At 36.5% G+C, this 15,828-nt stretch overlaps 2 protein-coding genes across 2 annotated transcripts; one reads left to right on the forward strand and one right to left on the reverse strand.

The window, feature by feature from the left end:
- Window positions 1-88: 88 nt before the first annotated feature.
- LOC6639284 (actin-interacting protein 1) lies at window positions 89-5,518 on the forward strand. The gene is made up of 6 exons (XM_002061596.4): window positions 89-555; window positions 1,128-1,249; window positions 2,295-2,385; window positions 3,358-3,621; window positions 3,689-4,894; window positions 4,961-5,518. The coding sequence occupies exons 1-6, from the start codon at window positions 522-524 to the stop codon at window positions 5,068-5,070; spliced, it is 1,827 nt and encodes a 608-aa protein (XP_002061632.1). The 5' UTR covers window positions 89-521; the 3' UTR covers window positions 5,071-5,518.
- Window positions 5,519-6,780: 1,262 nt separating this feature from the next.
- LOC6639283 (protein abrupt) lies at window positions 6,781-12,762 on the reverse strand. The gene is made up of 5 exons (XM_047012121.1): window positions 12,738-12,762; window positions 12,175-12,248; window positions 9,672-9,995; window positions 8,297-9,450; window positions 6,781-8,226 (listed from the first exon to the last, which is right to left on the reverse strand). Exons 1-5 carry the CDS (start codon window positions 12,760-12,762, stop codon window positions 7,683-7,685), a joined length of 2,121 nt encoding a protein of 706 aa, XP_046868077.1. The 3' UTR covers window positions 6,781-7,682.
- Between the last annotated feature and the right edge of the window lie 3,066 nt (window positions 12,763-15,828).

Below are 15,828 nucleotides of genomic sequence, written 5' to 3' on the forward strand. Positions count from 1 at the left end.
GGGACAGTTTGACAGCCATTGTATTAAATACCGAGAAAGTCGAGAAAATACTACATACAATACTGCACACTTGTACTCTGCCTTAGTCATTTACGTCAATATTTGAAAATAGCGCAGTTGTTTTTAACATAAATACTTAACATTTGCCCCGACAGACTCAAATTAGAGCTCCGCAACGACAAAACAACAACGAATGTTTCGTTCATGAATATAATTTCATTTAATTTAAATATAACATAATTTCTAAACTTCACATCGATCGGACGTGCCTGGTAGTGCTCTTACAAAAAAATAAGCAAAAAATAAAACAAAAACAGACACAATATTTTTTTTTTGTCCGGCCAGGTCTGCGTCTTTGTCGGCTGCGCGCTCTAGTGACTGTTAGTGCTGGTGTGTGTCTGTGTGTGCGTGTATGTCTGTATTCGCGTCAAGAGTTCTCTCAAAGTGCTAAATTATAATTTTTGAACGGGACCCCGCATTCGTTTTAACCAGTTAACACAAGAAGCAAAGACAACAACATCATGGCTCAACCGCAACCACCGGCCTATGAAAATAGTGAGTTAAAATGCAATGTAAAATATCAGCATGACCTTATTTGGTCATACCAAAAACAAAAAAAGAAAGAAAAAAAGAGAAAAGAGAAGTGAAATGGAGAATGAGTCAGTCAGTCAACGCAAAATAAAAAAGAAACGAAACTCGAAACGGTAAATCAAATACAAACGCCGGAAGCGCTCTCGATTATGACCATAAATGGACACAGCAGAAGCAGCAGCTGACTGACTGATTGGGATAAACAAAAGGAAAAAAGAAAAAACAAGAGATTGTCACATGAGGAGGAGGGGCGGGCGGTGAAATAAAAAGGAGTGTTTTGTTGTTGTTCACAAGCAACAGCCGAAGCCGGCCGGCTTGGACCGCACCCTCTTTTTGCACCACCACTACTCCCCTCGCTCTCTGTTGCTCTCTCTCCTTCTCTTTCTCGCTTCTCCACTCTCATGGCTTCTTTTTTTTCCTTATCTATACTTTTTTTTTGCTTAAATGAATAGTTTTCTTGGGTGAATTTAATCAATTTTTTTATAACATAATTTTTTTCTTACGTTTGTTTTGCTGTTGTTGTTGTTATTGTGCAGAAAATATCTACGCTACGCTGCCCCGCACCCAACGAGGCCAACCCATTGTTCTAGGTGCCGATCCCAAGGGCAAGAATTTCCTCTATGCCAATGGCAATTCGGTTATCATAAGGAATATTGAGGTAAGTTGATATCTTCCAAATTTTTCCATTCCCCACCCTGATTCCTCCTCCTCCTCCTCTTCTATGGTCTTTCTTTTTGGTCATAATCTTGCGATGTGGTGTTCCATTTATTTTTGGACAGCTGCAGTTTCAGCTGTTGCTTTTTGGTTTTTTGTTATTTTTTTGTGTTGTTTCTATATGTACATAGATTTATTTATAAACATTGTCTATGCCGTACGGCCGGCTAAAATGCCGAAAATGAAAAAATTTTCCTCGGAAATTTTCCCCACAACACTTTTTCTTCACTGCCCACGCTTCATCATTATCATGTTCGGTTTTCTATTTTGTTTTGCCTTATATACATAGAATATATACCCTGCTAACATCAAAATGGCTATATATATTCCTGTTCAGTAGTGCCAGCTAAACAGATTTAAATTAAAAGCAACTATTCCCATTAGTTTCGACTATATACAGTCTATATTATTATTCGAATCATTTTGATTCTATGTTCTATACCATAAAATCGTTTGTCTTTAACCTCTCGAATTATTTAAAAGCTTTTCTTTATTCAGACCTTTCTTTTAGACCTATAAAAACTCAGGATAATATTGCAGTCCCTGATAACAGTCATTTATGTTCAACTGAATATTGTTTTCCTATAGCCAAAAGCTTTATAGAAATCAACTCAAATATAAATGAATATCTGGAACCGCAACCTTTTCTAGAGAATTTCCTAGAATGTTCTCAGAAATCTTTTACAGTTTATAAACGACATACAGACAAGTGCATATTTTTATATAGAGATAATGTGTTGCATAGGACATTAATGCCAAATTAAACATGTCAAAATAATGATCTTATGGTCTTCAGTCCAATTTACCATTAAAGCAAATTAGAATCGTAGAGTAAACCGAATCTCTTCGAATCGAATCTCTTCTGGTGCTTCTGCTGCTGTTCTGGTCTCGTTAATTAAAACCTAAATCATTTCGAGTGTCACACAAAACAGACCATTAATTTGTTTCTTTGCATACAAACTAATTGTAGATATTTCTTCTTGTTCTAGAATCCAGCCATTGCCGATGTCTATACGGAACACTCGTGTGCAGTCAATGTGGCCAAGTACTCGCCCAGCGGTTTCTACATTGCATCTGGCGGTAAGTTCTCCACTTTTCGTCTTCTACCTCTTGATGCAATCCAAAATTTCGCACGTAACGAAGAAAAAAAATAGTCATCGAAGCAGAAACCAAAACCAAATTGTGGGTTACTCAGAGAAAGAGAGAGAGAGGGAGCGAGAGAAAGGCAGAGAAAGAAAAGAAATGCAACCAACTGAACCATCATGCATATAATTATAGCATATAGTTGCATATATGTATGTATTATAATTGAAAAAAGTCGTGTCAAGTGTTTGGATAACCATCAAAATGCAATGCGAAAAGTGTATTCAACTTTTGTTTGTTGGTAGAATGTAAAATTGTTTACTATATAGTTTAGAAGAGACCAATTTGTGATAAATATTGATTAGATATCTAGTGTCAGATAGTTAATAATGTGAACAAATGTTTCATTTAACAGTTTCTGTCGATTCTTCTACACCAAAAGTTGTAGAAACTAAATAACACACTTATTTCTAGACGCTCTATTGTATTTTCTTTTTATTACTAAATATAGGCATAATATAGTAGCAATATTTTGAAATGATTGGTTGTGAAATTTCATAATTTTGATAATGAAAAAGATAATGCGAAGTTAATTTTTTGATAATGAAAGACCTGCAAGTGCACTTCAACTGTTGCCCACAAACATTTAGTGAATAAAATTCTTCATATTCACACTTTTAAACTAAAATCACTGAAACGTTAAGTAGTCCAATAGAAAAAGAGAAGAGAAAGAGAGAGAGAGAGAGAGAGAAAGGAAGTGAGAGCGTTAGTTTAGTCAGTAGGTCTTCATTATAACCACTAGTCATAGGCATGAGTCATTCCCATTGATGTTTCATTACCATATTGGGTATTTTTGCTTTGTTTTTGCCTTTATCTAATCATAAATTGCCACTGCTACGTGTATTACTTATTTTTGTATTGTGGTTTTTGTTGTTGATTACCCTGATAGTAATTTTTCACATATTTCAGATGCCTCGGGCAAGATACGCATTTGGGACACGGTTAACAAGGAGCATTTGCTGAAGAATGAATTCCAACCGATAGCAGGACCTATCAAGGACATCAGCTGGTCACCGGATAATCAACGTATTGTCGCTGTGGGTGAGGGACGTGAGCGTTTCGGTCATGTCTTTATGTCGGAGACTGGCACTTCGGTGGGCGAAATCAGTGGCCAGAGTAAATCGATCAATTCGGCAGACTTTAGGCCAGCTAGACCTTTTCGCATTGTGACTGGTAAGTACATTTATTACTGTCTTAAGGCCTCTTCTCTTATTGATTTCATCGTTTGATTCGTTTGCAGGCAGCGAGGATAATACAATTGCTGTTTTTGAGGGACCACCGTTCAAATTCAAAATGACCAAACAGGATCACACAAGATTCGTGCAGGCTGTACGCTATTCACCCGATGGCAAATACTTTGCCTCTGCTGGATTCGATGGCAAGGTCTATCTGTATGATGGCGTCTCATCCGATTTGGTTGGTGAATTTGGTTCACCAGCCCATAAGGGTGGCGTCTATGCTGTGGCATGGAAGCCAGATGGCACACAATTGTTAACCTGCTCGGGCGATAAAACTTGCCGCTTGTGGCAAGTGGAGACACGTGAATTGATCTCGGAATTTGTTATGGGAAACACCGTTGACGATCAGCAGGTGTCGTGTTTGTGGCAAGGAGAACACTTGCTCACTGTATCCCTATCGGGCGTCATTACCTACCTGAATGTGGAAGATCCCAGTAAGCCATTGCGTGTGATTAAGGGCCATAACAAACCCATCACTGTCCTGGGACTGAGCGATGACAGGAGCACCATTTATACAGGCAGTCATGATGGCATTGTGACAAATTGGAACTCGGGTAATGGTGTCAATGATCGCATCGTGGGCACAGGACATGGCAATCAAATCAATGGCATTGCTGCTTGGGGAGATTTCGTTTATACTTGTGGCATCGATGACAGTCTCAGGCAATTCTCCATCGAGGGTAATACTTATACAGATTATGTGGTTAAATTGAATTGCCAGCCACGCGGTTTGGCCATCTTGCGCAATGAGAATATAATTGCATTGGCATGCATTAAGGAGTTGACTTTGGTTCAAGATCAAAAGAAAATCTTCTCATTGCCCATTAAATACGAGGCCAGTTCGATAGCCACCAATGCGGAGACCTTGGATGTTGCTGTGGGCGGCGATGATCAAAAGTTGCATATTTACACTCTGAATAATTCATCGCTGGAATTGAAAACAGAACTCGATCACTTGGGCGCTGTGACAGATGTTTCCTATTCGCCAGATCAAAAGTATTTGGTGGCCTGTGATGCTCATCGTAAGGTTGTACTCTACTCGGTTGAGGAATATAAGCTTGCCCACAACAAGGAATGGGGTTTCCATAATGCCCGTGTCAATACTGTCGCCTGGTCGCCCAATTCTCTGCTGGTGGCCAGTGGTTCTTTGGACACAACAATTATTATTTGGTCTGTGACCAATCCAGCTAAGCATACCATTATTAAGAGTAAGTAACATCATATTCCATTAACTAATATTCTTTTGCTAAATATGTTTCCCCCCCTTCTGTTAGATGCCCATCCGCAGTCGCAAATTACTCGTTTGGTTTGGCTAGATAACAATACTGTGATCTCAACTGGTCAGGATTGCAATACCAAAGTCTGGCATGTGGAAACTATTTAAAAAGAAATGAAAACAAACACAATTCATATATTTGTTACAACAAGCAAAATGCAAATATTTTTTTACACATAATCAAGAAAAAGATAACAACAAATGTTGCTCAGTATATGACTCTACGTGTCTCGTCTGTGTTTTCATGTGTGTGTGTGTGTGTGTGTGAGGAACCCAAATTGCCAAACAGCGTTCCATTATCATCATCATTAGCAGCAGGAGCAGCACCCGCCAGCATCATCCATCATCATTCAAAGGCACAGGAAATATATTTAGCTTCATTTGATTCAAGTGCAAAAGAGACAAGAGAAAAGAAGAGTAAAGAAAACCCCATTTATCGCATTTCTTCATGATTTTTAGTTTAAGTACCAGAAAACGTGTGTCTCTCTTACTAATCATCATATCATGGATAATTATTTTTTTTTTTTGTCAACAATAAAATGGAATAGAGAAAATAGTTATTCCATGATGCTTGCGTGTTTTAAATCTATTATTTACTTTTACCATTTGTTTTTTCATCATGGCAAATCTTCTTTAATTCCCCTGCTTTTCTTTTGTTTGTAGCTTTTCTTTCCGTTTTTGATAATACTTACTACTACAACTACAACTACTGATAATGAAAAAAGAAAAAAGGGAATACCTATGTACTAAGTACGCAAGCGTACGTAAATTATTGTATTATGAAATGAAAAATAAACTAGTTTTTGCATAAAATTTTAAAATTTGTGTTCAAATTGAATTGTAATCGAAGCTGTCAGCTGAAGAAGTGGTGAAAACTTTCTAAAATTGTATCATAATGATTGATCAATGTTAATTTGTACATAAGTCGAGAATCTAAATCAATTCACTAGCAAGGCGATCAACCATATTAACTGGCTAGTTAGAAAACCCATTTTTTTTTTAAATTGTTCTTATACCGAATTTTTGTCCGAATGTCATGATTTGATATTTCTATATGTATGTATATATTTGATTTTTTCGCTATTTACTTATAAATATGGGACACTAAATCAAAAAATTTGATTTAGAAATGGAAAATTAAGAATTTATAAAACTAGAATCAATAAAAGGTGATCTTTCAAGTTCCCTAATTCCATTATTTCTAAGAAATTATTACAGTATTTTATATAAATACTTTAAGCAAACTTCAAATTACTTTTGGTGTTTTGTTTAAAAAGAAAGTTTCATGTCTTATTATTGTTTTTCGTCCAATTTAATCATTGTCCAAGTCTGGACAGATTTTAAATATGGTTAACAGCAAAAAAATGTCTTTTTTCGACTTTTTGCAGTTTTCCATAATTCATTTAAATAATTTTTTGTTGTTGAATTTTTGTTTAAATATTTTTATTTTTAAAATTTCTTTTTGTTTTTTCTTTTTGTTTTTTCTTTTTGTAATATTTTGAGTGGTAGGTTTCTTTTTACCTTGTCTTTTGTGTGTGCGTGTGGGTGTGTGTTTGTTTTTTTTTTCTTTTTGTGTATATAATTACAATATTTATAAAAATGTTTACTTAATTTATTAAGAATGTGTAGACTTGAGTACGTGTGTGTGTGTGTGTAAGTGTGCCTGGTTTTAGAGTGAAAGGTTTTTGTATGTGTTTCTTTGAAAGCCTCGCAAATTTGTACACTTTTTCTTTTGTTTAACTCGAATTGAACATAAAAAATTTTTGCTAAAGTTATATTAAATTATATAAATTAAAGGCGTGTATGTGTGTTTGTGTGTGTGTGTGTGTGTGTGTGTGTGTGTGTAGAAGACGAAATAAAAAATGAATTGCGCTAAGTATCACAGCCGGGTCTAAGACGTTTGGTTTGGTTTTTTGTTCTTTGTTTTGTTTTTTTTTTTTGGTTTTCCTTTTTTGTGGGTTTAAAAAACAGTTCCATTTTGGTGTATGTATATGTAAGGTTTAAGTTGTAAGTGTGCATGTGTGTTTTGTGTCTCTTATGTTATAAACCTCTTTGTTGCAAAGCCTTTCCTTCCCCCCCCAAAGGGTTTACCAAAAAGATCCAGCAGATGGGAACAGTATCGGGTCTTTTAAGGCACTTTTCGACTCATAAAATCTTTTCCAATATTCCTCACTATATTTTTAAATAGAGATTTCGAATATTTATGGCAGAGGGCCAAAATATTTGAATTCAGAAAGGAGTTTTGTTATATATTCATATTAGACAAACTTTAGACGAAAATGTTAACGCTCTCTTGATCACTTTTAAGAGTTTCTTTGTCAATAGTTCTGCCTTAGAAAAGGATCAACTGAAGGACACAGAGTATAGCAATTTGGCTTAAGTCACATTTGGAACAAGAGTCCGAAAAAGTTTTCAAAAAATGTCTAAAATCAGATCATTTTTCTGTAGTCCTTCTGATGGCCACAACGATGTATAAATAGGAAGAAAGTATTTAAAGATTAGTTAACCTTTCCTCTATCTAGAATCAGTCGTTAATCTGGCTGTAGACTTTGTAGGATAAAATCGGAATCGACGTTTTAAGAGAGGGGAAATTAATGTGGTAGGAAATTTCTCTCCTCCTAGGATCGAATGCCTTTTGCCATTTGGCCCTTGCAACTTTTGTAGGGGGGGTTTTCTTCTTTGCTCTTGAAAAAATAAAATATTAATTAACTTCTAAGCCTCTAGGTTGTTTCTGTTGCTGCAGCAGCAGCTGATGTCACATTTGTGGCACTGTTCAATGTTGATGCTTCGCCATTGCTGGCGGTTGTTGTTGCTGCCGCTGCTGCTGTTGCTATTGTTGTTGTCGGTTCAATTTTGATCATCTGCGTCGTTTCATGGGCCAAATCCAAGGCTGGCGCTGTGCTGGCATTGGTCTCGGCCACTGCTGCAGCAGCTGCAGCTGCAGCCAATTGAAACTGATTGGGTAGAAAGAGATAGGGATTGGTTAGGCCAGCATCATTGCAACTGCTTGCCGATTGAGATTGAGTGCTGCCACCGACTATACCGACTCCTCCTCCTCCTCCTCCTCCCAACAAGCCATCGCCACTGATGGCCGTATGGCTGGCTACAGGATTCGATTGCGTGGTATTCACCGTCAGTTTGGTTACACGTTTGCGTCGCGCCTCACTCTCACAGGGCGAAGGAGCTCCTGGATGGCGATAGCTAACATGTTTGCGCAACGCATCCTTGCTGCGCGACACATGGGAGCAGACATTGCAGGCATAGCTGTTTGGGGAATGGCAGATGATTGAAGCTTAGATAAGGGAATCGTGGAATCGTGTTGCTGCTAACTTACCGCACATTCTGATGGGTCTCCAAATGTACTCGGAGATTATATTGATTGCTCAATTGTTTGTGGCAAATGAAACATGTGGCATATAGCTTAGAATTTGAAGGCGGTTTGATCGGTGTGGCTGGCAATTGCTTCTCGGCGGTTAGGGACAATAGATTCGGCTCCGATTTGGCACTGACCAGAGCCATGCTGCTACTGGCCGCTGCTGCTGCAGCTGCAGCCGCTTCCCGTTGATATTGCTCGATGTGTTGCTGCAATTTGGCATGATCTTCGGGTGAGATGTAGGGCGTGGTGCTGCTGTTGCTGGTGTTGCCACCATGCTGATGGGAGTGATGCACCTGGGCGGCTTGTTGGGCTGAAGTCGGTGTAACGGCGGCACTGTAAATGGAGGGCTTGTTGCTGGTGCTGCTGTACATTTGGCCAGATGTTAGGGGATTATGATAATTTGGTGAGGGCTTCACCACCGGCAATTGGGGAGAGAAATGTGACATTGTTTGGGGTGTTAGGGTAATGGGTGAAGTGGCCACAATTGGATTTCCAGCTGAACATTCCATTGGTGACTTGTTGTTGTTAGTGTTGTTGTTGTTGCTGTTGCTGCTGTTATTGTTGTTGCTGCTGTTGGTTGTAGTCCTCAAACTCTCGACAATCTTATCAATGCGTTTAATATCCTTTTGCTGCTGCTGCTGTTGTCCGATCAAAGTGGTTGAACCTGCTAAGAGATTTGTGCCTGTCTTCAAACGCTTTGCGTTTCCATAGCAATCATCGTCCTCCAGGCCTCCACTCTGATAGAGCTGACATTGCTGTTGATATTTGGCCAACAGTTCGGTTGTCTTATTGAGAGCTGTTTGCGAAAAGTTCAATGGTTGCGGCAAAAGATTCGGATAGAATTGCAGCGATTTCAGAAAGAAGTTCTCGAGGGGAGTACAACCGCCTGCTGGACTGGACAGTGAGCCACCGCATCCAGTCATAGAGCCAAGTTTATTAGCCAACAAGGGAGTATTCAGTGCTGGATTGGGTAACTGTGGTAAACTGGGCATCGGTGTGGGCGATGGTGTACTCGGACGTTCGAACTCTGACTGCTTGTCATTGGGGGAGTCCAGAAAGGAGTTTGTGGCACCGGATGAAGTGGCTGTGCTCTTGGTTTGGCTCTTCGGAAGCTGTAAAGAAGAGACACAGAGACTAGAGAGAGGGAATTCACAAATTTGCATAGAAACAAGAAATGGCTTCGTAAAGAAATGGAAACCCATTTTAAAAGATATAAAAAAATATAAACTTTTGATTTCAAAAATCGAGTTAGATTTTCTCTTTCTTTTGTTTTTCGATATAATACGTTGTAATTCTCAACTGATTTCAGCATTTAATAGTAATTTTTACTTACATTATTATTTTGAACATCCGCCAAACCCTTGATGCCCAGCGTTTCGGCTAGATTCAGCAACATGGGTATCTGCTCCTCATAGACATTCACCTCCCCCGAATACATGAACGTGAGCAGAGCGACAATGGCACCAAAACTAGCACCTGGTATGATAATAACCGGATGATTGCTTGCCTCCAGGGCTCGAAAGATTTCCATGAAGAAAGTGCTGCATGCACTGAGTACCACACGATGTGCCCTCAACTGTCGCCCCTCGGCCGATATGGTGACATCTGTCAGATGCGATTGGTCCAGCAGTACGGGTAGAGTGCTTAGCAAACTGGTCTGCAGAATCAGAAATGACAACAAACAAACGAAAAAGAGAAAATGAAGTATGCATATAGAAAATGAGATACATTATACAAAATTTGGGTCACTCGATCATATAAATACATTTGGCAGGTCTTCTACTCCGGCTGTTTGGCTGGTCTTCCTAGAGCTCCCTAACTATATCTAAATTTGGTGATCATCTTGGTCTGAGGGCTGAGTTTTTGGAACACATGCAGTAGCAGCACACACACACACACACACATACACACATAGAGTGTATGTATGTGTCAGCCATGGGAATGGATGTTTCGAGGGGACAGCACTTGGGCAGCAGCTGGGGGCATTTAATTGCAATTTTCAGAGGAAAATTCTTTGGATTTTGGCAATTGCACGAAAATTTCATTTATTTGACATTTCTTGGCCCTCTCTCTCTCTCTCTCACTCTCCTGCTCGGTCGCTCTGTCTTACTTTACGTCTATTTTGGACAGGGACCAGGGACAGACAGACATTTCGGTTGTTGGGTTAGTTGGTTTGGTTTTTTGGATTCAGCTAGTAGTAAACATCGAAAACAAAAATTGTCACCAAATGAAATGCGGAAAAACTATGTGTGAATAAGTATGCATGAATGTGTGTATTATATAGCCTATATATAGATGGGTGACATTTTCTCTCTATTTCGATACTTGGCTCCCTGCTGACGATGCTGCTGCTGCTGCTGCTGCCTCTGAGGCTATTCTGACACGATGTCCAGTCAATTTTTATGACCGAGGCCAAGCACCTACACTAGCCAAACGATAGATAATGGTCACAAAGACTCGAAACAATTTTGCTATTCTGTTGCTGGTGGGTTTTTCTTTTTTGTTTTTTGAAAAACACTTTGGTCATCCATAAATCAAAAGATGATCTCTCTGAAGATGGAACGGTGTGTATGGAGTGGGTTGAGTGGAACATATTCTGATTCAAAAACAAAAAAGAAAAACCAGATTCGACTAGTTGAAATATCTATTATATTTTTTCTAGTCCAACCCGTTGCTATCGAAAATATTAAGATCGCACATTGATGGGGATAAAAGGAAACTGAAATTTTTATTGACTTCCGTGACTGATGATTGATAGGAACACGAGTTTATAACATTTTTCAAATTTGCCCAAGTTATTATCTTATGAACATATTCAAGTGAAATATGAAAGATTTTCCCCTTAAATAAAGTATTAAAAGAAGGAAATGATTGGGCTCCTTGCCGATCCTTTTCGTATTTCAAAAAATATCTATTTATTACATAATTAAAGCAATTGTAAAAGAAACAATATTTATTAAAGCTCATTTTTAGAAACTTATTTGACTTTAAAGTGCAAAACTCAGGAAATGCTTAACTTTTTTTTCCAATTGGGAAAACAATTGGAGTGGAAAATTTATATTGCCAAAATCTATCGCCTTAGGCATTTTCCCATATTTGATATATATCATATATGTATAAGTACTAGATAATACGTTTGACTTCATTTAGTTTCTGATAACTATTTTAACTATTGCTTCTTGACTGATCAGAAAACATAAAAATCCTAATTGGTTATAAAAAAATCAATACTATATGTCATTTATAGGAAAATTGGGATATAAATTAAGTAAGTTTTGGTTTGTAGTCTAACTTCATGGTGAATTTAGTAATTTTTAACTACAACAAAAAATCGATTGATTTGTTAAGAAGATGATTTGGTCTTTAATTTTTTAAACTCTGCCTACTAAAAAGATATAGATATAAGAGACTAAAAATTGGGTTTATATAAAAGTTTATGCAATTCAATGGATTTCTGCAACTTATTTGAGTATAATTCCTGGCAGTTCCTTCTTTAATGCAGTAGAGTTACAAGTTAAACTCTGGAAAAGTATTTCATGTCTAATTTGCGCAATCATTAAAACAAAGGATAGTAATTTTTGATAGAAAATACACTCGCTCAACATATACTATTATATATAGAATTCTCGGTCATTCAAGAGTTAATCTCTTATTCGAGTTATTAGTTGATTCTAAATGGATTTCAATTTTGTATGAATAGAATCCGATGAAGAGAGAAAAAGAGAGAGGAAACCCTTGACTATAATTTGTAGGATAAAGGCAATTTAAATTTAAAAATTCCTTTGTTTAAAATATAATTCAATATTAAATTTTGTTCGTTTGTCTGATTATCTTACCTGATGATTGTGCCAACGTAGGCAAAATTGTTGTTGATTCTCATTGTGTTGTTGTTGTTGTTCCAATTGATGTTGCTGCAGTTGATGGTGTTGCTGTTGTTGTTGTTGTTGCTGTTGTCTTGTTGCATTTGTTGTATTTACATGTTCCATAATTCATTTAGTTTATTGAATAGACCTTACATATAGGATATACAGTAGCAGTAACTGCAAAATCAATCAATCAATTTGTGAGATGAAAAAAAAAAACAACTAATTAACATTTGCAAAAAAAAATGATTTAATTCTTGTTGTTGTTTTTTTTTTTGCTTTTGTATGTTCAACTCGCGTGCTCTTCCGCTTTGTTTTCTTTATATGTTATTTATTTTTCATTTTGATGTGTGTATTTTCTTTCATAATTTTTGTTTGTTTGCTTTTTGGTTTCTTTTTGTTTATATTTATTGAACATTTTGTCACACACACACAAACACACACACACACACACGCAGACACTTAAAGTGAGGGTGAGAGAATGTGTGAGAGAAAGAAAGATCAGGAGAGATTTTGTTCGTCTACGCGGCGTATACGTGTTATGTCGTAGCATTTGGCCATATTACTCATACGCCATGGTATGCCTGCCGTTTTACTGGCAGACTGGCAGGGGAAAAAAGCAAAGCGCGTGTAGTGAACAAATATTTTTTATTGGTTGATTTTTTTGTTCTTTTTTTGAAAGGGTTTCCAGTAAATGGATATAGTTTTATGTTATATGTTATTTGGACTGGCTTTAGTTCTTAATATTGATTTGTTAGTTTCTCTAGCAGATTGTCTTGAGTTGTCAGCGCTTTTATGCTGCTTTGACCAACAAGAGATACAATCGATACGCTAGACATCCCTCAGAGACCTCAACTTGACAAATCTAATTTACAATGAAAATAAAAAGCGACAAAAAGACACACACACACACACACATACACACGTAAAAATTTGAGTGGAACACACAAGAATGGGAGGAGGACGAATTGGTTGGTGGTGGTGGTGGTCGAGGAGAAGATGAAGGAGGCTAAACTGTGCGCTTGTGGTTGCTGGTGGTGGAGGAGGAGGAGAAGAGGTTCTATCTAAGCATGTGCTTGCTGGCAATTAAATTAAATTTATTTAAATAAAATAAATTTCATTGTTCTTGTTGTTATCGTTGTTGTTGTTGGTGTTGTTGGTATTTTTGCTGTTGACTGGCCTGGCCTGGCTGTGCTTTTGTATCTATGTATGTATGTATGTGTATGTATCTCAATCTATGTATCTGTATCTTTTTCTGGGTCTGCCAATCTTCCATTGTTTTAGCATACAGTTTGGCTATACTATATAGAAAATTGTAACAACAGCAACAACAAAAGACATTTGTCCGAGGGCTATTTTTAATGTCTCCTCAATGTGTCTATGTGTGTGTGTGTGTGTGTGTGTGTGTGTGTGTGTGTGTTTGTGTGTGTGAAAAATGCAGCTCATTGGAGGCCCCACTAAAAGCGAAAGAAAAACCCACGAAAAACCAATGTGACAAATCCGTAGCAACCGCGACATCTTTAGCCTAGCCCAGCATGCAATTGTTGCTCTTGTTGTTTTTGTTGTTGTTATTATTTGTTGTTGTTGTTGCAGACGGAATTTTCTTCATTCCATTATGTGTGTGCAATTGCATTTAAGCATTTTTTTTTTGTATTGAGAGACAACCGATGATGGTGATGCTGGTGGAGAGCAAAACGGGGAGGTTTTCAGAGGGTGTTAGAGGGGTGGCCTTTTTTGGCTCTCGTTCACACACACATACAAACACACACCCATAACAAAAAGTGTCAGTCTTTCCGTAACTCTTTGCGGTATTTTCCTTCAAGTTTTTACTTGATTTTCCGAAATTAGTTTTGTGCCTGCCTTTTAGCATTTTTTTTTTGTTTTTGGCTTTTCTATTCTATTTCACTTTGTTGTTGTTGTTGTTGTATTTTTAAATAAATTGTGTTAAATGCTCTCGACTCTCGGGCCCAGCCTGTCTATTTTGATTTGTTGTCCAAGTGCCTGAAATACATATATTATATACAACATGCTATGGCTAAGCAAAAGAACGAATCGCGATGATGCGTAATACTTTACACATAATCACTCATACGCCAGGTTGTCCAAAAGCATTCACAAGAAATACAAATCTATTGTTCTTGTTGTTTTCATCTTAAACTTTCATTTGTTCCATGGAACACACACTTGGACTCACACACACACACACACACACAGGCACATGCATAAATTGTTTCCCACTTGTCAAATGAAATATTTTGCTGTCATTTTGTTTGTTGGATTTTTTGGCTGTTTTTTTTTTTTTTATAAATTTTATTCTTATTTATTTATGATTCAGAAATAATCCAGCATTTTATTTTACTTTTTTTTTTTTGCCCAGGGATATCTATTAATAGGTTCAATCCACATAGTATATACTATATATGTATGTATATTGGCCTACAAGGGTTTTTTTTTGCTTCAGTGGAATTTTTTTTTCGCTTCTTTTTTTTAATGTTTTCCTGTTTTCAAATTTATATGGAATCATTAAAAAAATTGTCATATACATTTTTTATTTTTATGTTTAATGGAATTCTCGTGCTGAATTTCAAATGAAAATACAACAAAAAAACAGAAAATTTATATAGAAAAAGAGAACAACACAAAACTTTTATTTTAATATAGTGTTTAATGTTCTTCTGTGTTTCATTTTTTTCTATTATTTTTTGTTGTTGTTGATGAAATCTTTATAATTCCCTTAATGTTCCATTGAGAAATTTCGTATATGTAGCTGAGGAGGAAATATTTCAAAATGTTCACCTAAATCTTGAAATTTAAACAACTTTGTCAACATTTTATACAATTTGTTAACATTTTAAGCATAATTTCGTTTTCCATATTTTAAATTGAGTCAATATAATCTTAATAAACAACTCAAACTTATGGCAACTCTAATGGAATCTTTTAGTTTCATTAGATTAGTTATTTCACTTGGAAATATATTTGTTTTTCTAAACCTATTGGAAATTCAGCTTATCAAAATATTAGTCCATCAAATGGGCTTAGGATATGTTCAAAACTCAACCAAAATCAAATGACTTTAGTCTGTTGGAAGTCATTGTAGATCATAGACCAATAATACATATTTTTATTCGCGTTTATGGTAAAATTAAGTTTTTTTTTGATATCAAAACATTAACAATCGTGGATGAAAACCATCATATGGCTGTAAATATCTGGCTGGAATAAAGCGAGTAGTGAATGGAAGCAAAGTTAAAGGGAAAATCCATTAACTAAAGGGTATTTATTTCTAGGGAGCTTTAGCAAAGGAATAAAATCAAAATTTATTATTGATTCTTTGGGAAATTAGTTTCTAGTCTAGTTGATGTTTTAAGGCATGATAATCAAAAATATTTACTAGTTAAATTTACAAGGATAATGGCAAACAAGTTAAATGATCCCAGCTCACTAATTACAACATTTTTAAAGGCAATGTCCTGGTAATCCATTTCCGTAAACAAAGTCATTGTTGAAACAATCCAATAGATTAAGTTTTGTCATTACTTTCTAAGCGATTTATCATAATTGAATTTTCATTTTCGATTATGTGAATTTGGGGTTTGTATGTATATGTGTATGTGTAGCACTTTT

The sequence above is a fragment of the Drosophila willistoni genome, assembly GCF_018902025.1.
Source record: "Drosophila willistoni isolate 14030-0811.24 chromosome XR unlocalized genomic scaffold, UCI_dwil_1.1 Seg144, whole genome shotgun sequence".
NCBI lineage: Eukaryota > Metazoa > Arthropoda > Insecta > Diptera > Drosophilidae > Drosophila > Drosophila willistoni.

What these genes read in the sequence shown, in the direction of transcription:
- LOC6639283 (XM_047012121.1), bottom strand. Translation starts at nt 12,762, where the DNA reads ATGGCCAAATGCTACGACATAACAC. An exon ending in TACGTTGGCACAATCATCAG is followed by an intron (nt 9,996 to 12,174) that starts GTAAGATAATCA and finishes CTGATTCTGCAG; the next exon opens with ACCAGTTTGCTAAGCACTCT. An exon ending in CGGATGTTCAAAATAATAAT is followed by an intron (nt 9,451 to 9,671) that starts GTAAGTAAAAAT and finishes TCTTCTTTACAG; the next exon opens with CTTCCGAAGAGCCAAACCAA.
- LOC6639284 (XM_002061596.4), top strand. Translation starts at nt 522, where the DNA reads ATGGCTCAACCGCAACCACCGGCCTATGAAAATA. An exon ending in ACCACCGGCCTATGAAAATA is followed by an intron (nt 556 to 1,127) that starts GTGAGTTAAAAT and finishes GTTATTGTGCAG; the next exon opens with AAAATATCTACGCTACGCTG. An exon ending in TTATCATAAGGAATATTGAG is followed by an intron (nt 1,250 to 2,294) that starts GTAAGTTGATAT and finishes TTCTTGTTCTAG; the next exon opens with AATCCAGCCATTGCCGATGT.